The sequence below is a fragment of the Nyctibius grandis genome, chromosome Z (assembly GCF_013368605.1).
Source record: "Nyctibius grandis isolate bNycGra1 chromosome Z, bNycGra1.pri, whole genome shotgun sequence".
NCBI lineage: Eukaryota > Metazoa > Chordata > Aves > Nyctibiiformes > Nyctibiidae > Nyctibius > Nyctibius grandis.
In genome coordinates this window covers 80,532,288-80,553,940 of record NC_090695.1, presented here as the reverse complement: position 1 = coordinate 80,553,940, position 21,653 = coordinate 80,532,288, and the positions used below count along the sequence as shown (strand labels likewise).

At 37.6% G+C, this 21,653-nt stretch overlaps 1 protein-coding gene across 1 annotated transcript in view; it reads left to right on the top strand.

Annotated features, from left to right (window-relative positions):
* Window positions 1–21,653, top strand: part of ADGRV1 (adhesion G protein-coupled receptor V1) — a 282,099-nt gene that overhangs the window by 16,604 nt on the left and 243,842 nt on the right. The window contains 11 exon segments of the mRNA XM_068422903.1: window positions 663–886; window positions 8,371–8,403; window positions 10,090–10,216; window positions 10,305–10,490; window positions 11,402–11,582; window positions 12,197–12,360; window positions 13,012–13,135; window positions 13,505–13,771; window positions 16,285–16,411; window positions 17,961–18,178; window positions 19,329–20,072. Of these exon segments, the coding sequence (XP_068279004.1) occupies window positions 663–886; window positions 8,371–8,403; window positions 10,090–10,216; window positions 10,305–10,490; window positions 11,402–11,582; window positions 12,197–12,360; window positions 13,012–13,135; window positions 13,505–13,771; window positions 16,285–16,411; window positions 17,961–18,178; window positions 19,329–20,072 (2,395 nt within the window).

Genomic DNA, 21,653 nt, shown 5'->3' with positions numbered 1-21,653 from the left:
CTGATACTTACAGTTGACTGACTTATATGTAAACATATTTTTTGGCTTGCTGGGCATGTTTTCCAACAATTTTGCTTTTCAGGTTCTAAGAACCCAAAGAAGCATTTTCAAAAGCATTGCCATCCATATGAGTGCCTTAGTCCCAGCTAGAGAAACTTTTTAAAAAATTTTTTTTCATACATTTTTCACTTTTTTTCCCTAGCTGTCTTCGCTGAAATCTTCCCACAAATCCTGAATCAGATAATTTGTTTCTCATTCTCAGATAAAATCTGATAATTACCTTAAGCACAGTACAGGTTACACTGTACTATAATAACTAGTGTAAAATTATGGTAGTTATATGTAAAATCTAGGTTGTGCCTTGAAGAGGTGGGCACTCATATTCAGTCATACAGACTTTTTGTATTTAGGGTTGCTTAGTGATTTGTGATATAAATAATGTGTCATCTCCACTGAGTATGTAACTGATAAATAGTTAAAAGGATAAGATTGAGTATATATTTTCTTTGATACCCCATCTCTGATTTCATATCGTATACATAGGTATGAGTAAAAAAATGAAGCTGAACATTTTGAGGCTCATATTCAAATCGTAATTTGCAGAGGGGTCATTTTTTTTGCATCTAGTTTTACAAGTCACATCAGATTCATGTTTTTCATAGGTTTCCATTGCATTGCATCGAGATGGGACTGACGGTCAAGCAACTGTGTTTTGGAGTTTGAAACTCTCTGGTGTCAATCAAAAGGCAGTAACACATGACGATATAAGTCCTTTTAATGGCTCTGTTGTTTTCTTATCTGGACAAAGTGATACTACAATCAACATTACTATTAAAGCTGATGATATACCTGAAATGAATGAAACTGTGTTATTAACTTTGGACAGGTATTGTACCCTAATCTCTATTCATATGTATCAGTTGTAATAATTTATATGTAGTGAATTAGCACAGTATTAATTAGCAGGTATCACCTGTATTGTGTTAATAAGTGCCTGAAGGAACATTAGGCCTTTGATTCAGACTGTGTATGGATTCTTCTTTGACTGGAGATCCATGTAAGAAACTGTGTTGTATTTATTATCTAATTTTGTTTATGTCTTGATGAAAATCATGTATGCTATTTAGAAAGTTCTTTCGGCTTTGACCTTTAGTTATAGCTCTTGGTTATAGCACAGATCTTTTCAGAAAAGTAATATGTAATGAAATAATTGGGAAAACTGTAATGAAGAGTAGAAAGCAATGTGTTTCTGTCAGAAAAAGGTTTATAGCTAGGATATCATTCCAGAATTAGATCAGCTTTTTATTTGTTTGATCTGCATGTTCAGTATTGCTTACTTTTGATAATTAGATACTTCCTTCTCAACTCCTGGCTTCAAAATAGCCCACTGTGACCATTACAACACTCTTTGGCTACAAAGAGAGCAATGGTGTTTCTGAAGCACAGTGTTGTAGTCTCCCTTCTGCTCGAGATCAGGATTATTAGGGCTGTAAGGGACCTCAGGAGATCTGCATGTGAGCACTACTCAGAATACTTAAATTTGTTCATATCCAGAAGTGTATTCCCTCTTTGATTTACTAAGACGAGAATTTTCGCTATGTCTTCTGTCCTGCTTCCAACAACTCAATTGTATATATAGTTTAGAAATGCCACCACTTCTTCTACTACCTCCTCTTAGTCTAAAGTACATTTTTCCACTTTTTCTGGAAACATACTAATAGGGGTCTGCCAGCAGCAACATTCACACTGAACATCTACTACTTACACAGTCCTTACCTTATGCAGAAGTATTTTTGTCCTGTATAGGAAGTGCAAACTAGCTCTTGGGAGCTTCAATACCAGATACCCGTGGTGATTACATACTAGCAAACCAGCAACCAGCTCCTCAAGCTGTTTTCGGAAAGCCTGTTTTTTGAACATCAATCTATCAGACAGGAAAGGTGTTATTCCATTGCAGGGTTGGCCTGCTTCTGTAAAAGCTGGCTTGGTGGATGCATGTAGTGCAGAAAGAGTTATTTCATCCTACCTTGGCTACTCACTACATCAAAAAGACAATCCTGTTCAAAACAAGAACAAATAGAGACTATTGCAGGCAGTTCTCTGCTTTCCTGGTTCTTCTCAAGGAATTTATGAGAGTCTCTGGCACGAAGGGGGAAACTAAGATTAGAAGTGATGATGGAAGTTGTGAAGAATTCTGTAAGATGGACAAAAAATGGGAGTGGAAGAGTAGGAATGAAATAAGTAGACAGAGGACGTGGACAGTGTAAAAGGTTAACTTTTTTAGTTCTGACAGCTCTGCAAGTATGTGTAACTACAGCTTTCTGCCACTCATTCTGAGTATTAACCCTAGGCTGTGCCTTGAAAATGATGGCTGCAATGAGGAGTGAACTGGCAGCTGAACAAACGTAACCACTGTTATTCTTTCACTATGTATGGGGGGAGTAGCAGGTTCTGCTGATCATGAAGTGGCTGGTAAAAAGTGTGCCAGCAGTAAGCAGCTTTCCCACACTTGGCAAGGTCAGAGAGTGAAGTAAGGAACAGGTGATTTGGCCTGGAAAAAGAAGTAAACAAAGAGGAGATGAAATCTGAACTTTTTTGTAGACCTGGATAGTGTCTCTCAAGGCTATGAGTGAAATTTGGCAACTTTAACGTTAGCAGAAGCCAAGAATGGAATGACTGCAAGGATTATCCTTTCAGTACTGGAGATGACTCTTCAAACCAGGGTTGAAGGATACTGGCAGGGTTATGTGTGTAAGATTGTGGTTTTGCTTTCTGCGTAGTTCGTATTTTCTGGATGAACAGAAGATTTCAGTTTCCAAGGCTGGCAGCCAGCATCTCACAGCAGTAGTGAATTAGCATGAAAACAAAGATGCACTGTGCTGTGGATGTGCTTGTGCTGTTCTATAAATTGTAGCATAAATCCGTAGGCAAATAGAGCATGTAAGAGCTTTAATGAAACTATAGACATAGAAATACATTCATAAGCATTCTATTTATTGCAATTAGTAATAGCATGGATAAAATAATAAAAATAATTAGTTCTAACAAGGATGTATTATTTACAACTCAGTGGTGTTGTTAAGGCAGTTTACATTTTAAGTGAGTTTTAATAGCATCCATAACTATAAAGGAAACTTTCCAAGCCATTAAAAAGAGTATTTTCTTTTCTTGTTCTATGGCCTCTGTCTGTGGGCTGTAGATATTAAAAGTAACTCTGGATTATGTCTACAAAATGGAGGCCAATGTATATCAAAGAATATGCTTCCAAAGAAGACAGATGAGTAGTAAAGAAGCAAGACAATCCTGTACCTGCTGAAGCTTCTTCATATTTTCTTTTTTTAGGAGCAGCTTCAGTTGAATGCCTGCCCATATCTGAATAGGCCTGAATTGAGACCAAACATAAATAAAGCCAGATGTCTGTAGTGAAATATGTATGAGAAAGACAAGGCCTTGGTCTTCTTGGTGAATGTAGGTGGGACAGGCCATGGAAATTGTGTGTATGCTTTGTGAAGGCGTATATACATACTAGGGCTGTTCATTTTACCTGGTAAGCACCAATAGAAATCAGTTTTTTAAAAATCTGATTGTTGTTTTTTCCTTCTGCACAACGTATTCTCCTGCCAGCCATTGTCATCCCCTCAGTAAGGTGCAGACACACAGCTATGAATTTGGTAACGGGCACAAGTGGAGGGCCAGGACCTCGGGGGCACGCAGGTGGTGTTTGCACTCTTAAATGGGTGGTGGTGAGCATGAGAGCTTGCGGACTTTGGGATCTGTGTATAGCAATATACTGATAAATTGATTTTAATTTGTGAAGGTGATAATCTATGAACAGATGACTGACTAAATAGTAGTTATGCTCTAATTTTTTTTTGAGTCACGGCTCATATAATTTACGATGCCAGAACAGATTAATGTACATATGTTATGACCTAAATCTCATTTGCGATATATAATAAAGCAAAACTGAAGCAACGTAATGAGGGGATTTTCATAGTTCTCGTGATTTCTGTGGTGCAATGCAAATTTCCACAAGCTGAAATGCTGTCTTGAGTAAATTTAGAAAATAGATTTTTTTTTAAAAGTGCAAATGCAAAACGTAGGTTTGCTGTTTCATTTTGAAATGTCTGGTAGGATTTTAACATTTTTGTGTTCAAGAGATTACTTCCTGCCAAAAAGTTAGCAAAACATAGAAGGCCCGTTTAAAGCACTGCGTACTGTCTATGGTCCTTAATGCAGGGCTGAAGTGATGTTTATATGTTGTGGGTTGCTCTCTGCACTGGAATGCACAGAAACGCTAGTGTACTGTTCAGTGGCCTTGGGATTTTCTCCTAACTTGGTGGTTTCCTGCGGCTGGTGTCTGTTTCAAAACTGTATCTATCTTTCTTAATTAAGTAATTTTTCTATTTACTAGATGGGATGCTATAAGAATTATCTCTTTCAGTCTTAAACATTGGCTTTTTCTTCAAGTGTTTGGTTAGTCTTGCTTTTGATGGGGAAAAAATATTTGAAAGTAGTAGAATGTTGAGTGCTACTGGACACCTACTGCTAGCTTTTATTACTTTTCAAAATAATGACATCATATATCTCCTACTATGCGCAACAAAAATTAAAATAGCCTCCAAAATCAAAGAATTTGTGGATTAAACCTGGAGAGAAGGTGTTCCCTCTGATGAGAAGCACTGTGGAATTTATAATGTTGCAAATCCTGCTTTAATAGTGTTCTTTAAAGCTAGGTCCTGCCACTAATTAAAACAGTAGATAATCCTGAAAAAAAATGAAGGGGTGAACGCTGGCTACAAATCTCGGAAGCAAATTGAGTAATGTTCCACAGGCAATCAGAAGGCACCTTTTCGCATGCCGTGATAGAAAAGAAAGTTTTTAGAGAAGTGTATTTTTAATAATAACAGCAATACAGATTCACAGTTGCAATTCAGTTTCTCAGGTGCCTTTCAAAACACTCACCTTCTGCAGAATTCCAGTTCTTGGTCCAAAGCTAACAAATTTGACCATATTGCATTTCTTAATAATTATTACCTTATTTGCAGTGGTATTTAGTTCATAATAACATTGAAATTGCCATGTTAGTTTGTACTCAGTCAAAAGCCTCCAGAAAATGTTAAGCTAAGGAGAAAGAAAGGCAAGTGGCTTTCCCAGTGAGAGGGATCTCCTCGCTCCTGGTCAAGTGCTCTCTCTAGTAGCTGGAGCTCCTTGGTACAGCTAAGCAACTGTGTACAAGGAGCTGTTCTGACTTTTATTGTTATTTCTGAATGCCTTTGCCCAGGCAAACCATGAGTTTTAGAAGTTCTAAATAGCCATTTTTGTTCCGTTTCTGCACTGCTGTTATAGGAGTGCCTAAAGAGATAGTTTCACATACCACAAAGAGTGAAACAGGACTAAACTGATCCTGTGCACTCCGTGGCAGTTTGGACGTCTTTACTCTGCGATGAAAGGACCGTATATGAACAGCACATTGTTCTTGGACCTTGTTAGGGGATGTAGCAAGAGCTGATGGCTGATGTCCTGGGAGCTGTGTGGTGGCGTAGAGGCAGGAGTCCAGCCTGCTAACACGGCTGGTCGGGCAGGAGCCCATCCCGCTGCCCACAGTGAGGCGGGAGAGCAGGCTGGAGCAGGTCATTGGGGAACCTGGAGTGCAGGGCATCAGGCAAGGTCATGGTGGTGGGGCAGGTCAAGCTGGGAGCACACGTCAGGTTTAGGCTGGATGATGGTCACCGGGGTCAGGCACAGCCCAGTGATCGCCAGGCAGATCCACAGCAAGGAGACAAACCCAAGGTTGAGCCAGGAAGTCACCTGGTGGGTCCTGGTGCAGGGATGTTATGAGAATTTATATGTGTGTACCTCTGTCCTGGTTTGGCCTAAACCAGGCCAATTTTCCTTTCAGTGATTTTTACTTTCAGCTAAGTCTCCTCTAAGTAACTGCACTTTCTGAAAGTAACTGCATGTTTTGCAGACAGCGTCTGCTTCCAGGACTGATAACGCTCGAAGTTTGTAGTTATCGCTGAGGCACCGGTAGGGATGTTGTGCAGAAAGGCTCTTGCTGTACTTAGTCTTAGAGAAACCAAGGTCACTGCTGAATTCCTCACTGCTTACGAGTGAAGAGCCGAAGGGGGGTCGCAGCTGCAGGGGGAAGCAGACAGGGCAGGTGACCCAAAATTGACCAACGAGGGTATTCCATCCCATACACGCCATTCTCAGTATAAAGTGGGGGGACCACGAGGGTCTCGCTCTCTTTCTGCTATGGCCGGTGTCCAAGGAGGACTCCGTCTGTTTTCCTGCTGCCCCCAATCCCGATCCGTGCATCCATGAATCCAGCTCTCAACTGTCGCTGGACCCAGCCTGGGCCTTCCCGGAGCCTGCCCTGCAGTGCTGGTGGGGACGTGGCTGACTTCAGGGGAGCTCAATCTTGGGTTTGTGTATATATTTGTATATGTTTGATTATTTCTATTATTGTTATTATACTCTTTTTCATTATTATAGTTTATTAAAACTGTTTTAACTTTCCAACCCGGAAGTCTCTCTCCCTTTTCCTTTGGGGGGAGGGGGGGGAATAACAGAGAGCATCTGCCACAGGTTTAATAGTCGGCCCAGCTTTAAACCGTGACAACTTCAGAGTGTAGACAGGAGGAATCCGATTGCGTACACTGTAACAGCAGCTCAGAGCTGGAAGCCTAAGCCTAGGTGCTTCTAATCCATTTTTTGCATAGGCTATATTATGCCTTTTTTGAATAGTAACCAACTTTTACTGTGTCAGAGCAGTGATAGCAATCTGGCTAGTCAGGCAGAGAAAACATGGTCAGATCAATAAATAAATAAATAAAGTGATCCTAGTGTTGAGAATGGGACTTGGATGAAGAAACCTCCCAAACAATGGTTTTCTTTAGCAGTGGATAGGCTGAATCTGACTAGTTGCTTTCTGACATGGAAGTTCTCTAGATTCCTGTCTGACTTCACTGTGACTGTTTAAAAGCAGTAAAGTATTATCAGTCTTCAGTCCAGTCCTTTCAAAGAACACCTGGAGATGCTCAAGATGCACACCTCATGGTACCTTGCAGTGTAACTTCATAAAGCTGGAAGAGATTTTATTTCTGGCATGCCCTTTCACTTTCTGATGAATTACTATGTCTTAACTACTTAAGTTCGTACATACCTATTAAAAACTCACTTGATGTAATTGTTCATTTGTATTCTCTGTTGTAAATTATATTACCAGCAGCTTAGCAAGATAATTAAATCTTAGCATTACCAACTCTGGAATTTTCTCCTTGATCTTTTCATTGTATAAATACTTTGATGGTTTTGGAACACTTTTGCATATGTTTCTGAAGGAAGGGGGAATGTCTCAATATATAGTATTTAAAATGTAGCCTCACTGGAAGTCAATGAGAAATTTCTATTAACTCAGATCTCCTATTTGAAAGACTGTATCTGCAAGTGTATTTGCTTTATTTTCTCAAATTTTTGAATGAACTCTTAATCTCTATTCAACTCTGAGTCTGAGTTCTCTTCGAGGTTATTGCAGTAAGAATTTCACTTTGTAAATGCTGTCGTAATCTGTTTATGGTATTTTGATAGGAAATACAGGTTTTATATTTAGTATATACTTATTTTAGATTAAGAAAGTCAAAATGCATGATTGGCATTGCAGAATAATACTGCCCTTTCATCTGACTTAATGCGGTAGTTTTGTTGTAAGTGCTTGGCCAAAATGGAATAAATTAAGAGATCAGCAAATACTATTTTTTTTTCATATTTTTATATTTTTATTTGTTATATTTTTGTATTGGTATTTTACTTTGGTAATCTGGTTAACTGAAAAGTTGTCAAAAATAAAGTTTGATGTGATTTTGTGCCAAAATAGTGTTTGATGTGTACCTGTTATAACTCCCACTGTGCTTGTCTGGTTTTATCATTACTTTGGCAGATTGATGAAATAACATACCGTGGAGACAAGGTTTGTTCTTTTTTTAAATGAAGGGCTATTTATAAATGTGGGCTGCTGGCGCAGTTGTGAGCAGGCACAGAGGTTGGCAGTCATTGAGCTCTTGGAGGAGGGCTTGGTAGGGTATACCATGAATGAGTCTTGACATGCTCATGAGGTCGTGAGGTCATCTCTCGTAAGTGGGAACTGCCCATTTGCTAACATTTGTCAACGTGAAAATGCCAAGCAAGTAGGGTTCCCAGAAAATGAACATTATAAGCATTTGGAAAGAAAAAAGAAAGCCTTGTGTTGTTTTTTTTTTTAATTATTATTATTCTTTTCTAAGATCAGTACTATTGAAATTCTAGCAAGTGGCACTTTCGTTCCTTCCCCCATCCCCCTTCTTTCTTTCTTTCTTTCTGTGTTGACAGGGTAGAGACAGAAAGGTTTGTCGTGTACTTTGGGTAAGTGCAGTGAACTGTGGTTTGTCTTCAGTGAATCAATGCTTTGTTTTAAAAGTGATTGGTTTGGACAGAATCTGTCTTTATCATTTCTTTTCCTCTCAGGAATCACGTCTTCTGCATCTCTTCAGACAATGCATGCTTGCCCTTTGGTGTTTAATGTGATGGCATGGGGTTCTCGCTTGAAGTTGTTTCTTTATTTAGGATCTGTGAATGCTGCAAGTTATGAATGCATGGCTCAGTGTTTGATATTTGAGAGTTTGATGCAGTAATGGATTAGTTCTCTTAAACTGCCAGAAACACGATTTGCTCCAACTAAATGACTGAACTGACTAGAATTATGGAGAACTTTTCTGTGGTCAAAGATGAGCTGTTATCTTTTTTTGAATAACCTAAATTTAGTTTATGTTAACACAAGCTATTTCATCTGCTGACGTATTTTTTTTTGAAGTGCAATAAACATGTTACCCTTTTAAATAGGCATTTCCTGTTTTGCATCTTGTATCCTCCCTGTAGACTTCGCTACAAGATACATTGCTATTTATTTTTTTTGTGTGTGGGCGTTCCAGTTATTTATGGAGTGTTTGTGGAAACAGTTCTGGAACTGATTTCAAGTATTGGGTATAATAGATGGCATTTCTTTCTACATGAAATAGTGTTTCATGAAGTATGGGTTGTAGTACAGTGAAACTATAAAAATATTTGCAATATCTTGGACCAAGAGTTCATTGAAATTTTCTTTCAGGAAACACGGAAGATGCACAGGAATCTAAATACATAAAACACCATGTAATATGCCATATCCAAACTGTCAGTCTGAAGGTGCATTCTTGATGCATCCTTCACTAGTAGTTTTTCTGTCATTTTTAATGTAATGAACTTACAATAATGTCATTGAAAATTACCACATCCGAGGAACAAATGCAAGAAATGTGCAAGGTTTCCTTCTTTTGTCAGGTATGCCCCATTCGTGTCCATGAGTAAGACCGAGATGATGTAGCAGTAGCCCAGGGAGAGAAATCCTCCACCAAGAAGAGCTCTGTTTGATCATGCCTGCACTGTTCACCATATGCTTTTAGGCAGTGGGTTTGTGAGTAAGGGAGGAGAAAGGGAATGAGTCTGAGCTACTGAGAGTAGGTCCACACTTAGTAGAGGCAGACTGGGATCCTACAGGTAGTGCCCACACATTACAGAAGGCAGGTTAATTCACAGGTGAGGATGAAATCCACAATATTGAAGGGCAAGTCTCCTGTTTGTAGCAATAGTGAATTTTTCAGAAGAGGGTAAGAATGTGTGGTTGCCAATGTAGTTTCTGTTTGCCTAAGTGATTTTGGATTATCCTTTATGTTTTGGTCCAAATACAAAGTAATACTGAATGTAACTCTTAACTTTTTACTGCACAATTTATTTCTTTTCTTGTGTGTTGTGTGCATGTGTGACTAAAAAAACTCAGAATTACCAACTATAAATACTAATCCGAAAACAAAGTTACTTCAGAAGCGAAGTTTTTTTTACAAAAGGATAAAACATACCGATGTGACTTTCTTGATTTATTTTATTCTTTGCAGGTAGTTGTTTTCATAATTTATTCATAAAATTCATCAGTATTCTGATGTCCGTCACACAGATGAGGATTTACTTGCCAAACGGAACTGTCACTCAAAAAAACCTCTTGCCCTCCTTTCTCAGGGTCAGTGTGGAAAATCAAATACTGAAGTATGGGTTTACTACTTGTGAAATTATTATTTTGGAAAATGATGATCCTGGAGGAGTGTTCGAATTTTCTCCCTCTTCCAGAGGTCCCTACAGTATCAAGGTAGCTACCTGAGTAATTTCTTTTAATCATTATGGACACCTTAGTTTAAGTGGAGTGCTAGAAAAAAGCTGGATTTTCTCTTTTACAGGAGGGGGAGTCTGTTGAACTGCAGATTGTCCGCAGTAGAGGAAGTCTCACCAGGCAGTTTCTACGCTACACTGTAGAACCCAGAGACAATAATGAGTTTTATGGAAGCACAGGAATTCTGGAGTTTAAGCCTGGTGAAAGAGAGATCATAATTACTCTTCTGACGAGGATGGATGGGATTCCAGAGGTAAAAATCAGTATTTTTCTCTCTTCAGATTGTGTTAACAGACATATTAGTTTGTCACTTATTAAAATACAGGCAAATATATAGGAGCAGAATAAGTGCATAATGGCTTTTCTCCAGAACGTCTTCCCAGCCTCCAAACCAGGGATGCCTGGATGAATAGAAGGTGTCTTTGAGTTTAATAGTCCTCAGTGCATTTTTTTGAATTGAAACAGTTACACTTTGAATCCATGTAAGTTTTTAGCATCCATGACATTCTGTGTAGTATAGAGTGCCATTGTTTAATTGAACTCTGTGTGAAGAACCACTTCCTCTTTTATTTCTGGTAATCATCTACTAGTTTGACTCAGTGCTCCTCAGCCTAGACTAGTATTTGCTGAATAGATACATAGATGAAATACTTGTTTTAATGTTCCTTGAAGCATTACCTCTGAGCTTTTTTTCAGGAAATATGTGAAGTACAAAGTCCCATTAGTTTAATAAAGCAAGCTGATACATTGCTTTTAAATTAGTTTGCTGTCAATGGTTTTAAAATCTTTGCTTTCCCTCTTACAAAGCCAGAAACATTAATAAATCTTATAGAAAAGGCAGCTTACCTTTCAGGGAGCATCACAAATATATTTGCACTAGTGAATTGATGCGATTCTAAGTTAAGTACACAAAATTAGTCCCTGCCTGTAATGATGGTAGATCTTTGGAGAAAATGGCCCTCTCAGAGACAGAAATGTCTAATTATTTCTTTGTTCTGGTGGCAATGTACAAACACCTTGTGCATGCAGAAAGTGTGTGTGATTTCCTTCTGTTTAAATTTATATCTCTTTCTGCCTGGCTAGGGACTGTGGATGTTTGCCCATTTGTTTTGGATGTGAATACTGAATATGTATTTTTATTCTGACTGAGTTTCCCTCTTCTAGCTGGATGAGATATATTCTGTGGTACTCAGTGGCTACAGTGAAATGCCAGGCAAGTTGGGGAATGCCACAATGGTCAATATAACCATTTTGAAGAATGATGATCCACATGGTGTCATTCAGTTTCTACCTGATGAACTGTCAGTAACAATAAAGGAAAGTAAAGGAGAACTCATCTATGCTGGTAATTCTTTTTTATTAAAATTACTCTTTATCTGATGTCTGCCCCTGCAAGGCTTCTTTTCCCCATCTCACCCTTCTAGGACAATGTCTGACTCAACTCTCCACTCAGGAGTTTCCAGAGTTGGTACAGTGCCAGCATGATGAGCAGTGGAGACTGAAGTGGAGAATGATGGGCCTGGAAGGCCAGAGGGATCAATCCAGTAAAAAAAATGGCTAGAGAATATGCCAGACAGGAGGGATAGAGTATTGATGTTTGTGCAAAGTGCAATCTGGAGGTAGTTGCTCTGCTTGTGGAGCATGAAGAATAGGGTGCTATGTGAGACAAGAGTAGAGCTAAGTCTTCATATGGGTGACTTTTAATTTATCTATCTCTATTTAATTATCAAGTACATTTACAGGCAAAAAATAACAAATCTGAGCAAGTTTGAACTGCTTTAGTAGTCTATTTTTGTGTGTTCTTTCGTGTAATGCTCTCACATATTATTAGTTTTGCAAGAAGTGGATTTGCTTATTATTTCCTTTCCTTTTTCTTTGTTTCAGCTTTGCTGACCTTTTTCTTTTTCATTTGTGTTGCTCTGAAGACGCACACTTACTGTGTATCTTTGCATTTTTTAGCTGTTTATAGAGTTGTAAGAAACCGAGGAAACTATGGCAATGTTAGTGTGTCTTGGGTTGTTGACCCAGCATGTACCAATGACATCTATCCAGAACAAGGGACTATTTTCTTTGAGAATCTGGAGTTTTCAAAAAATATCACCATTTACTCGCTGCCAGATGAGGTAAACATTTTTACAGTGTTTTTGGGTGAGTATGTGGGACAAAGAGTAAGTGCTAAAACATTACAATTTAAGGAGAAGGAAGGAATGTCTGTTTAAGAGCCTCATAAGTATTTGTAGAAAAAATCAAAATACTTAGGTAAAACAGATTACTTCAGCAAATCATAAAAGAATTTGGGAAGCTGTGCATGCCTATAAACAAAGAAAGTTAGAAGCTAAGAGTAGTTGAATGTAGTTAAATTATAGAAAAGTTCATTTGAGTAAAACCCTTGTTTTGATAGCAGGAATCCTAACTTTTATTTTTAATGCTGATATATTTGAAGTGATATAGGAAAGAATGAGAACAATAATAAATAAATAAATAAAGCTGTAAAAATAAATTACATGTATCAGAAGAAGGAAATGGCAAGATAAATTTTGGGTCACTGTACAACAGTAAGATCAGGGGACTTATTTACGACGATTATAGACTGATGATGATTTCTGTATAACTGTATGAACTGTCATTTGTCATCCCCCTTGACACACTTAAGGGTCAATAAATGGAAGACAACACCGGGAAATCTCTGGTTTATTAAACCCCTCAGCTGTTCATTTCAATTTCTTCATTGTCCCGTATGCAAGAAATTAATTCCATAATGCTTTCTCTTTCAGGTACCTGAAGAGATGGAAGTATTCATCATCAGCTTATTCAATGCTACTGGTGGAGCCAGGCTGGTCAATATAACCAGTGCAATTTTACAAATTACAAGGAATGATGATCCCATTTATTTCGCAGGTTAGATGTTATTGTTTTTAAATGTTGACTACATATACTACCCCAAACAGGTTTTATTGACAGACCAGATCATTGAGAAATCCTAATCCCAATGGAGCTAGTATAAAAAGTTCATGGTTTTGTTGTGTTGAATTTCTATTTGTTTCCTTCAGAACCTTCCCGTATTTTATTTCATTATTCTCTTTGTTGATGCTGGGATTGGTTAGGTGGCTAAGTACACTATTCTCTTGTACCCACAAGTATTTCCACACCTTTACCACGTACGCCTTCTGTTTCATGGAGGAGGAGAATCCTCTTGGGGAGGATTAAGTAAATAGGCCAGCAGGGAGCTCAGGCTTGAACTCAGATTTGTTGCTTGTGTATTTTCAGAACCTCTGACAGTGAGCATTAAAGAAGGAAGTGTTGCAAACTTTACCGTCATAAGGAATGGATCTGCTGATGTTGCTGTCGCTGTCCAGTATATTACTGTTAATGGAGACGCAACAGCTGAAGAGGGAGACTTTGTTCCCAGTGGAAAGAGCAGCGTCATTTTGTTTGATGTTGGAGAAAGAGAGCAGAACTTATCTGTGTATATTAATGATGATGATATCCCTGAAACTGATGAAACATTTTATATCTTCCTTTTGAATTCTACAGGTAAAAGTAATGATTTGGTGTATGTTTAGTTAACTCTCCTTTTTTTTTTTTGCTGCAATTTTTTACCAGCTTGGTCTTATCGTAAAGCAATATATAAATGCCAAGTATTATATAAATAAGGTTTGCTTCAACATTTCTATACTGTTACTATACACAGTGTGTTTGGATTTTCATCTTGAATTGTTTATTTGGAAACAAAAATCAAATGATATAGCTGAAACCTTTCCTGCAAAAAAACTGGAATGAAAGTTCTCTTTTCAAATGTAAATGCTCTAAATTAGATAGGCTTTTGACTTGACTACAGAAACACAAGGCTAAAGAATGTTAGTACTGCAACACTCTTAGGGAAAGAGGGATTCTTTTAGATTTTTGTCGTGCTCCAGTGTATACTACACAACTGCCTGATTTTTGTAAAAACAAACAGAACTGCCTTATTTTAGAGGAAAACCATGTAAATTAGTCTCTGTTTTATTTTTGTAGTAGTGCAGCGTATGCATACATTTTCTTCAGTCTGACTTTATAGTTTTACAAGGCTTAATCTACAGAAAAATGTGTGTTAGAAATTACCCGATGTACCACCAGTAAAGAATAGGTTTATTGTCTCAGAAATAACATTGTCTTTTTTTTTTTTTTAAAAAAAAAGTTATCATTTAACAGGAAATGATACAAAATTATTCACCACATTCCTATTTTTGAAATAGATGTCTTCTGGAATAAAGCACACTGCTGTGTAATATTGATAAGAAGATAGAAGTTAAATGTAAGAAATAATAGGTAAATTTTCCTGGGCTCTACCTGCTTAACAAAGACCCTCCCCACCCCTAGCCCTGCCAAAGCTCAAGGTGTAGTGGGAGAGTCATCTACAACTGTGTTAGCAAATTTGAGTGATTTACTGTCTTTCAGTTGTTATTATTCTGTAGCTGACAGGTAATAACAGCCTGTGAATGCACTGCGTATCTTTGCAATGCAAACCAAAACTGAATTGTGAATAAGCCATCAAAACAGTGACTGAGACTTGAGGGGCTGTAATTTGATAAAGAAAAGGAAAACTATCACAATTAACCGTCAGACTATACCTTCACATTAGATTGTGAGGTAGGTCCACAAAGTAAAATACCTACCAGGGATTCAATTCAAGATGAGGAAACATGAAGTTGTGTTTCTTCATTTAGACATGCATACTAAGTGTCTTACCCTCATTACAGTCTATAACAATCTAGTCTTCACAGTCAGTGAGACTAAGGGGGTGCTTCAGGTCCCAGGGAAGTGGACACCCTGTGACTGCTCTGTGAATTGCTCACAAGGCTTCCTTGACCTCAAACTGCATCTGCCCTAGACAGTGGTAGCAGGCATCCAGAGAGTTATAGGGGCATTTTTAGCAATTATTTGAGTATAAGGTAGCTTATGTGTTTCCTGAGGTCAGCTAGTATTCACTCTGGTACCCATGTCTCTTACAGAGCATCAGCCTTAGAGAAATGATTGGTCACAGCCATTCTTCTCCCTTCTTAAATTTTCTCTTTGGTGATCTCTTTCTACTTTACTAACTTTCTTTGGTATCTACTGATACTTTCTCTTACCGCTCTATTGGGAACGTATGATGGCTTTCCTCCTGGCACACTGGTCCTACAAGAATGGGTAGCTGCAGGCTCCTTTTGCCTCTAAAAGGAGGATCATGTCATCATGCAGCCTCTCTAGAATCACTAAGAATATAGAATATTTCTAAATGTATTCCTGAAAGCAAAAAAAATTATTTTCTTTTTGCTATCTGTTGCATATATTGGCCTTGATTGTTACATCCCTTTTGAAAATTGTTGGACTCTTCTACCGTAGGGAAAATACAGATAGAGGTATACAAAGTTAAAGCAGTAAACACAGTTTACTGTGGAACAAAAGCTAGTCTAGTGCTCTTAAATAGGGTGAAAAATGGGATGGGGGTGGAAACATAGTTTACATCTGTGGACATAGGAAGGGTGTTAGAATGTCCCTACAGTGCTAATATACACACAGAAATCCTGCTAGCTTCCACTTTACTTCACAGGTATCTTATATTTTTTCCTTTCAGATAGGCTGTGATATTGGTATGAATAAACTCTTAGACATTGTTCTTATCTTGTGTTTAGTTTAAGTGCAATATTTCTATTCTAGATCTACAGGAGAGCTGGGATCTCTGAATACATATCTTTTTCTTTTGACTTGACCAATTGATCAAACATGAAATACTACCTCTCATACTATCCTTTCTGCTCAGAATCACATCTTCTCCGGTCATGCCACATATATTTTTTTCCTGGAAATCTGATGTCTTACTCTCTGCATGAGATGCTACTTAAGTATTTTCACTCTGATTTGCCTGTTACTGAACATCTCGAATATGGGTTTTCACTGACTGTTTTATCATTGTCCATTTCTTTGTTTGCATGAAAGCAGTTGATGTGAGAAGGAAACACCTTCAGTTTTAGAGTTACTGCCATTTCTGATTCGAGTTTTGATAAAATTAATCACCCTCTCTTTAGGGGATACTGTTATCTTTAACGCTGGAGTGGCTACAGTTATTATTGAAGCAAATGATGATCCTAATGGAATTTTCTCCTTGGAACCTTTAGAGAAGGCAGTCGAAGAAGGCAAAAGTAACAGTTTTTTGTGAGTAACTTTTAATAATACTTTTTCACTTTTTTTGAACTGATGTATGTGGTGCTTGATGAATTTGCTTGTTATCTTACTTTGTTATGTTCCATAAAGTCAGGATGGGATTATAATTTGACAAAAATACTGATTTTTCATTAAGAAACCTCCAGATACGATATAAAGAGAAGTTATCACAATAAATGTGATAGTGTGAGCAGTTAGGGAAGAGGCTCTTTTCACATTTAATTATCTTTTATATCTTTTTATTTGATTTTTTTGTTTGTTTTAAGGCCTTGAAGCAGATGCCTACAACTGTGATTAGGTCTTTATGCTTGTGTTACACATCTAAAAAATGAAAATCCTTGAGAAAAGAGGATATTAAATATATTGTGTGTTTGGTTTTGTTATGCTGCTCTTTGTGGGTTTTTCGGTCCTTTGCAATCTTATTTGAGGATAAATTTTTTTGATTTGATGGTGGAAAGAATGATGATTTGAACTAAACGTGTTATATACGGGTGCTTTATGGAAGTACATGATACCAAGATCACCAACATTTGAGGACCTTGCTCAGTCCTCATTGATGAAATATATTTACTAGGGAGGTGCCTCTTCCATACCCTCACTGCTTTGGCTGCTGTGTAGTACATGACAAAAGGGTCCGAGTAGCATATAACCTAACCACTGAGAACAGCTATGGCAGCACTGGGCTTTAAAGGGAGTAATTGGAGTTACTGCAGTCGTGCTACACAGCTGGGATAGAGTGCCCTGGTTAATGGCAAAAAAAGAAAAACTTTTGGAAGCAGAAACAACATATTGTGCTGCTGTGCCTAGACTAGTTTTATTGAACTAGTTTTTCGGCCTGATATAATCTCTTTGTACACCATTTTATTTTACCATGCAAACAGAAGCACACTTCTTGTATCTAAAGCATACTTTGTTAATAAAGGTACTATATGCTTCTTTTTTTATTTATAATGCCTTTTGGAAATTGGTGAAATTATGTTACCAGGTAGCTATACAAAAAATAAAATCTTGTTTTTATTTACTACATTCTTAATCTGGAATAACCACAGATTTCTGAGGGACATAGAACATAACCTAAATTTCATACCAATGTAAGAAAGAGTTTAAGAAGACTTGATGGTTAAAGGGAGAAATGTTTGGAGTTAAATGTAGATGATTCTCTTTCCTGTCTAAAGGTGGTCAGGTATGTCAATTTTTAATGCTAACTTGCTGAACTATTATACATTTGTATCTATTATTTGCATAATAGAAGTGCAAGACAAACATGTTTTGCTTAACAGTACTACTTTGCATGGAGCTGCAATAGTTACTTTTTTTCTAAGGTACCTGTGGTATACCTGGGAGTAGAATTATACTGTGAAAGCGGCCCTTCAAAGAGGATTGTATTATTGTTAATGGTTGTATTTCTGATTCATGGTTATTTAGAACATTGTATATTATTTTTCACAGTAAGGAAGATTAGTGTAATCGTGTTTTCCCTTGCTAATGAATGCTCATGCATACCTGCCAGGACATTTACTCTTCCTGTATCACTGAACAGGGTTTTGAGACAAAGAGGACACTTTGGCAATGTCTCATTGACCTGGCAGCTGTTTGATAATGACTCTGCGCTGAGGCCAGGAGAAGAGTTCTATGAAGTTTATGGGACTGTGTGCTTCATGGATGGTGAAGGATCAAAGCCAATAACACTCCGTGCTATTTTGGATAGAATTCCTGAATTCAATGAATTTTACATTCTAAAGTTGATGAATGCTTCAGGTATTGTCTTCCATATCACCATTCCCTTCATATCTGGTAGAAAAGAATTATGTTTAATCAATCAAAAAGAAAACAACCCTGGAAAGAGCTTTGCCTTGAATCATGTCTTGATATCCTATACTTTTCTGGTAAGGTTTTAGGTTTTATTTTTCATTTAATCTTAATTTAGGTATATGAATGCAGTTTCTCAGTTCTTGAATTAGTTATACACATTTTAGTGATCTGACCTTTAAAAAAGATGTCTCTTGGTGATTTCAGAGATGTAGATCTTCACGTGGTTGAAGACAAAATAAAGGCTGTTAAAGGCTATGTATGTCTACCATAATGGAGGGTGGTTGGTTTGTTTGCTTTTTTCTAAAGGAGGTAAAATACTTAGTGTTACCGCTTCATATGACTTAAACTACAACCGCTACAGGTCTGCTACTGAGCAGAGTTCCAAATCTCCTGTACTCGTTCCACCTCAGTACTATTTATGGTCTTCTGTGCCCAGATACAACTGAAAATATGTGTTGACCTACCCTGTAAGTGAAATCCATATGCATGTACAGAAGATTTCCAGCTCATAATAGATAGATCACTGCACACTTTGAACATGGAGGCTCTACATTCACATCATGATCTTCATATCATGAATTCTTACTGTGCAGAAATAGATGACTAATGGCAGGACTTGGCAGCAGTTTTAATACACAAGTGGTTACTGATTTTGCAAGGTATCTCTGCTTCTGTTTCAGAGGCAATGGGCCAAATTTTGCCATTCCATATTCGTGTAAATCTTGGAGTAATATGAGAACTGAATTTGGCCCCATGTTTGTCAAATGAATCAAAGGTAACTTATCTCATTGACTAATTCAGAAAAGTTGGAGCTAATCTTGTTTTAGCTGAAAGACAAATGTGTGTTTTGCAGTTGAAAAATAACACACTGCTTTGTTTTCTATGAAAATTGTCACTACAGTGTTTTAAAAAGAATACAGTTAAATTATGTTCTTATTCAATCAGAGCATTTTCTAAGAGTTCAGAGGCTCTTTAAAGAAGATTTAAGCCTTTTTAGAAACATTTTATTTAAAAAACTTTAAGTACCTAGTGACTTTTTTCAGACTGTGTTGTTTGAAACCAACTGTTAACTTTTGCTCTAACTTCCATTGTGTAGGTGGGTCTCCTGGTCCTGGTGGTCAGTTATCTGAAACAAGCCTTGCTGTAACTGTGATGATCCTGTTCAATGATGACCCTTTTGGAGTCTTTGTTATAGATCCAGAGAGCCAGGACAGAGAGATAGTGGAAGATGTTCTTTCTGAAGATGATCTTTCCTATATTACGGACTTCACCATCTGGAGACAGCAAGGCACCTTTGGTGTTGCCCGTGTAGGTTGGGAAATACTGTCTAGTACGTTCCAAGCTGGACTACCATCAATGGTAGACTTCTTGTTGCTGGGATCATTTCCAAGTTCAGTACAATCTCAGCCTCACATGAGGCGCCATCACAGTGGAACAGATGCTTTGTATTTCAGTGGAAAAGAGGATGCATTCGGGGTTATTGGTCCGGAATACCCGTACAATGGAAATACTGCAGTAACCAATTTTACATTTTCAGCGTGGTTAATTCCTAACGTCGGTACTGATGGTTATATAGTTGAAAAGGATAATGACAATGGGACCTTATATTATGGCGTGAAAATCCAAACAAATGATTCTCATGTTTCTGTAGTGCTTCATTATACAGCATTAGGATCCAATATGACATATATGGCTAAAGCAGCAGCCCTGAAATACATGGATGAAAATACTTGGCTTCACCTTCTGATTACTCTGGATGAAAGTATAATTGAATTTTACATGGATGGAATTCCAGTTCTGGGAGGAATGAAGAGCCTTAAAGGAGAAGCAATTGCTGATGGTGAGCCAATAGCCTGCATTATTTTTCTCCATATGTAAGGTTCTGCAATGTATAGAAGAGTCTAGCTCCTTGACAGGTGTATGCAAGCTACTGAAATTATTATATCTGACTAGTTAATGGAAAAGAATGGATGGACAATTCTGAGGATTTTCAAAAAGCATGTGGAAATCAGAGCTTGGAAAGTTCAAAAAAATTCAGAACTATAACAGAGCTTGGATTGCAATAATATGAAAATAAATCAATAATTTATAATTGTATTTATATATGTTTACTTATCCTCTATACATACGGACATTATGGACACTCACGCTGAACTAGCATAGCAGAGACCAGAACAATTCCTTTATAAAGTCAGATATTATGTGGTCGGAATACATTTATATTTACTCTTTCTTTTGCAGTTTCCATGTGCATTTTTTTGCTTGGAGTTCATCTCCATCCTTTTTCCTTTCTTCCTCTCGCTTTCAGTTTCACATGTTTTCTTTGGTGGAGATAGGCAGTGAATAATTATCAAATTCTTGAATACTATCTCCTTTTCTGTAATCCAAGAAGGAGAATTAAAAAACGTACAGTGATGTTGAATACATATACATCTACATGCATATATGTACACAAACATAGAGTGAGAATAGAGAAGAGATTTCATTAGTTGTATAGTGTAGTATTTTATATCTGCCTGTAAATTTCCAGTGGTTGAAGTCTGAGAAATAAATTTGCCCTCTGTGACAAAGTAGTGCCTCTGCAGTTAATAATTTCCATCAGACTTGCAGTACTGTAGCTGAGAAAGGATTTTTTTTCCCCCCTCAGTTTCTAAAAGAAAGATGTGTGAACTGCAATAATACTTTTGTTGCTAGAAGGATATGTCTGAATCATTGTAAATTTTCTGTATTAGTGGAGATGGCATATGCTCTGTCTAGGGGTACTACAACTATAAGGTAAGGATTTAATCTCTCTGCGTTTAATGTTGGATACTACACAGTGTTGAACATTAGCCCAGTTTTTCTCACCATCCCCCATCTTATGCCACGGGGCCATTACCAGTTGCTGTTGCTGCTCGTCTCTAGAACTGACACTGTGTCATATGTATGCCAGTATATTCAAGAGCACAGTTTCTTCCAAAAACCAGAAAGCATCTGGAAAGAAGAGATATCTGTGTGTTTTAGCACAACAGGAATGAGTATGTGTGAACAAGGCAGCTGTGATCCTTTGATTTGCTGAGTAGGGTAGTTGTCGACAGAGAAATATTAATGCTGTTGTAAACAGCGTTTGGAATTTGGTGTACATTTCTGAAGTCCATATTCCCAGTGCATTAGGGGAAAAGCATGTCTAGAAGGGCTAATGCAGTGATGATGAGTATCATCGGATGTATCCACTGTCCTAGCAGAGAGAGGCAAAATGGGGTCTGTTTAGCAAAACAAAAGCTGAGAGGGGTTACAGTAGTGCTCTGCAAATCTCTAATGGAAAGAGAGAAGTTTCCAAGCCTCGTTAAAATAAGGGATGGTGACAATGTGCTGATAGAACTAGTAGGATGAAAAACCTGAACAGTCTAGTGTGGAATTGTTTGAGCTGTGATGATCTACC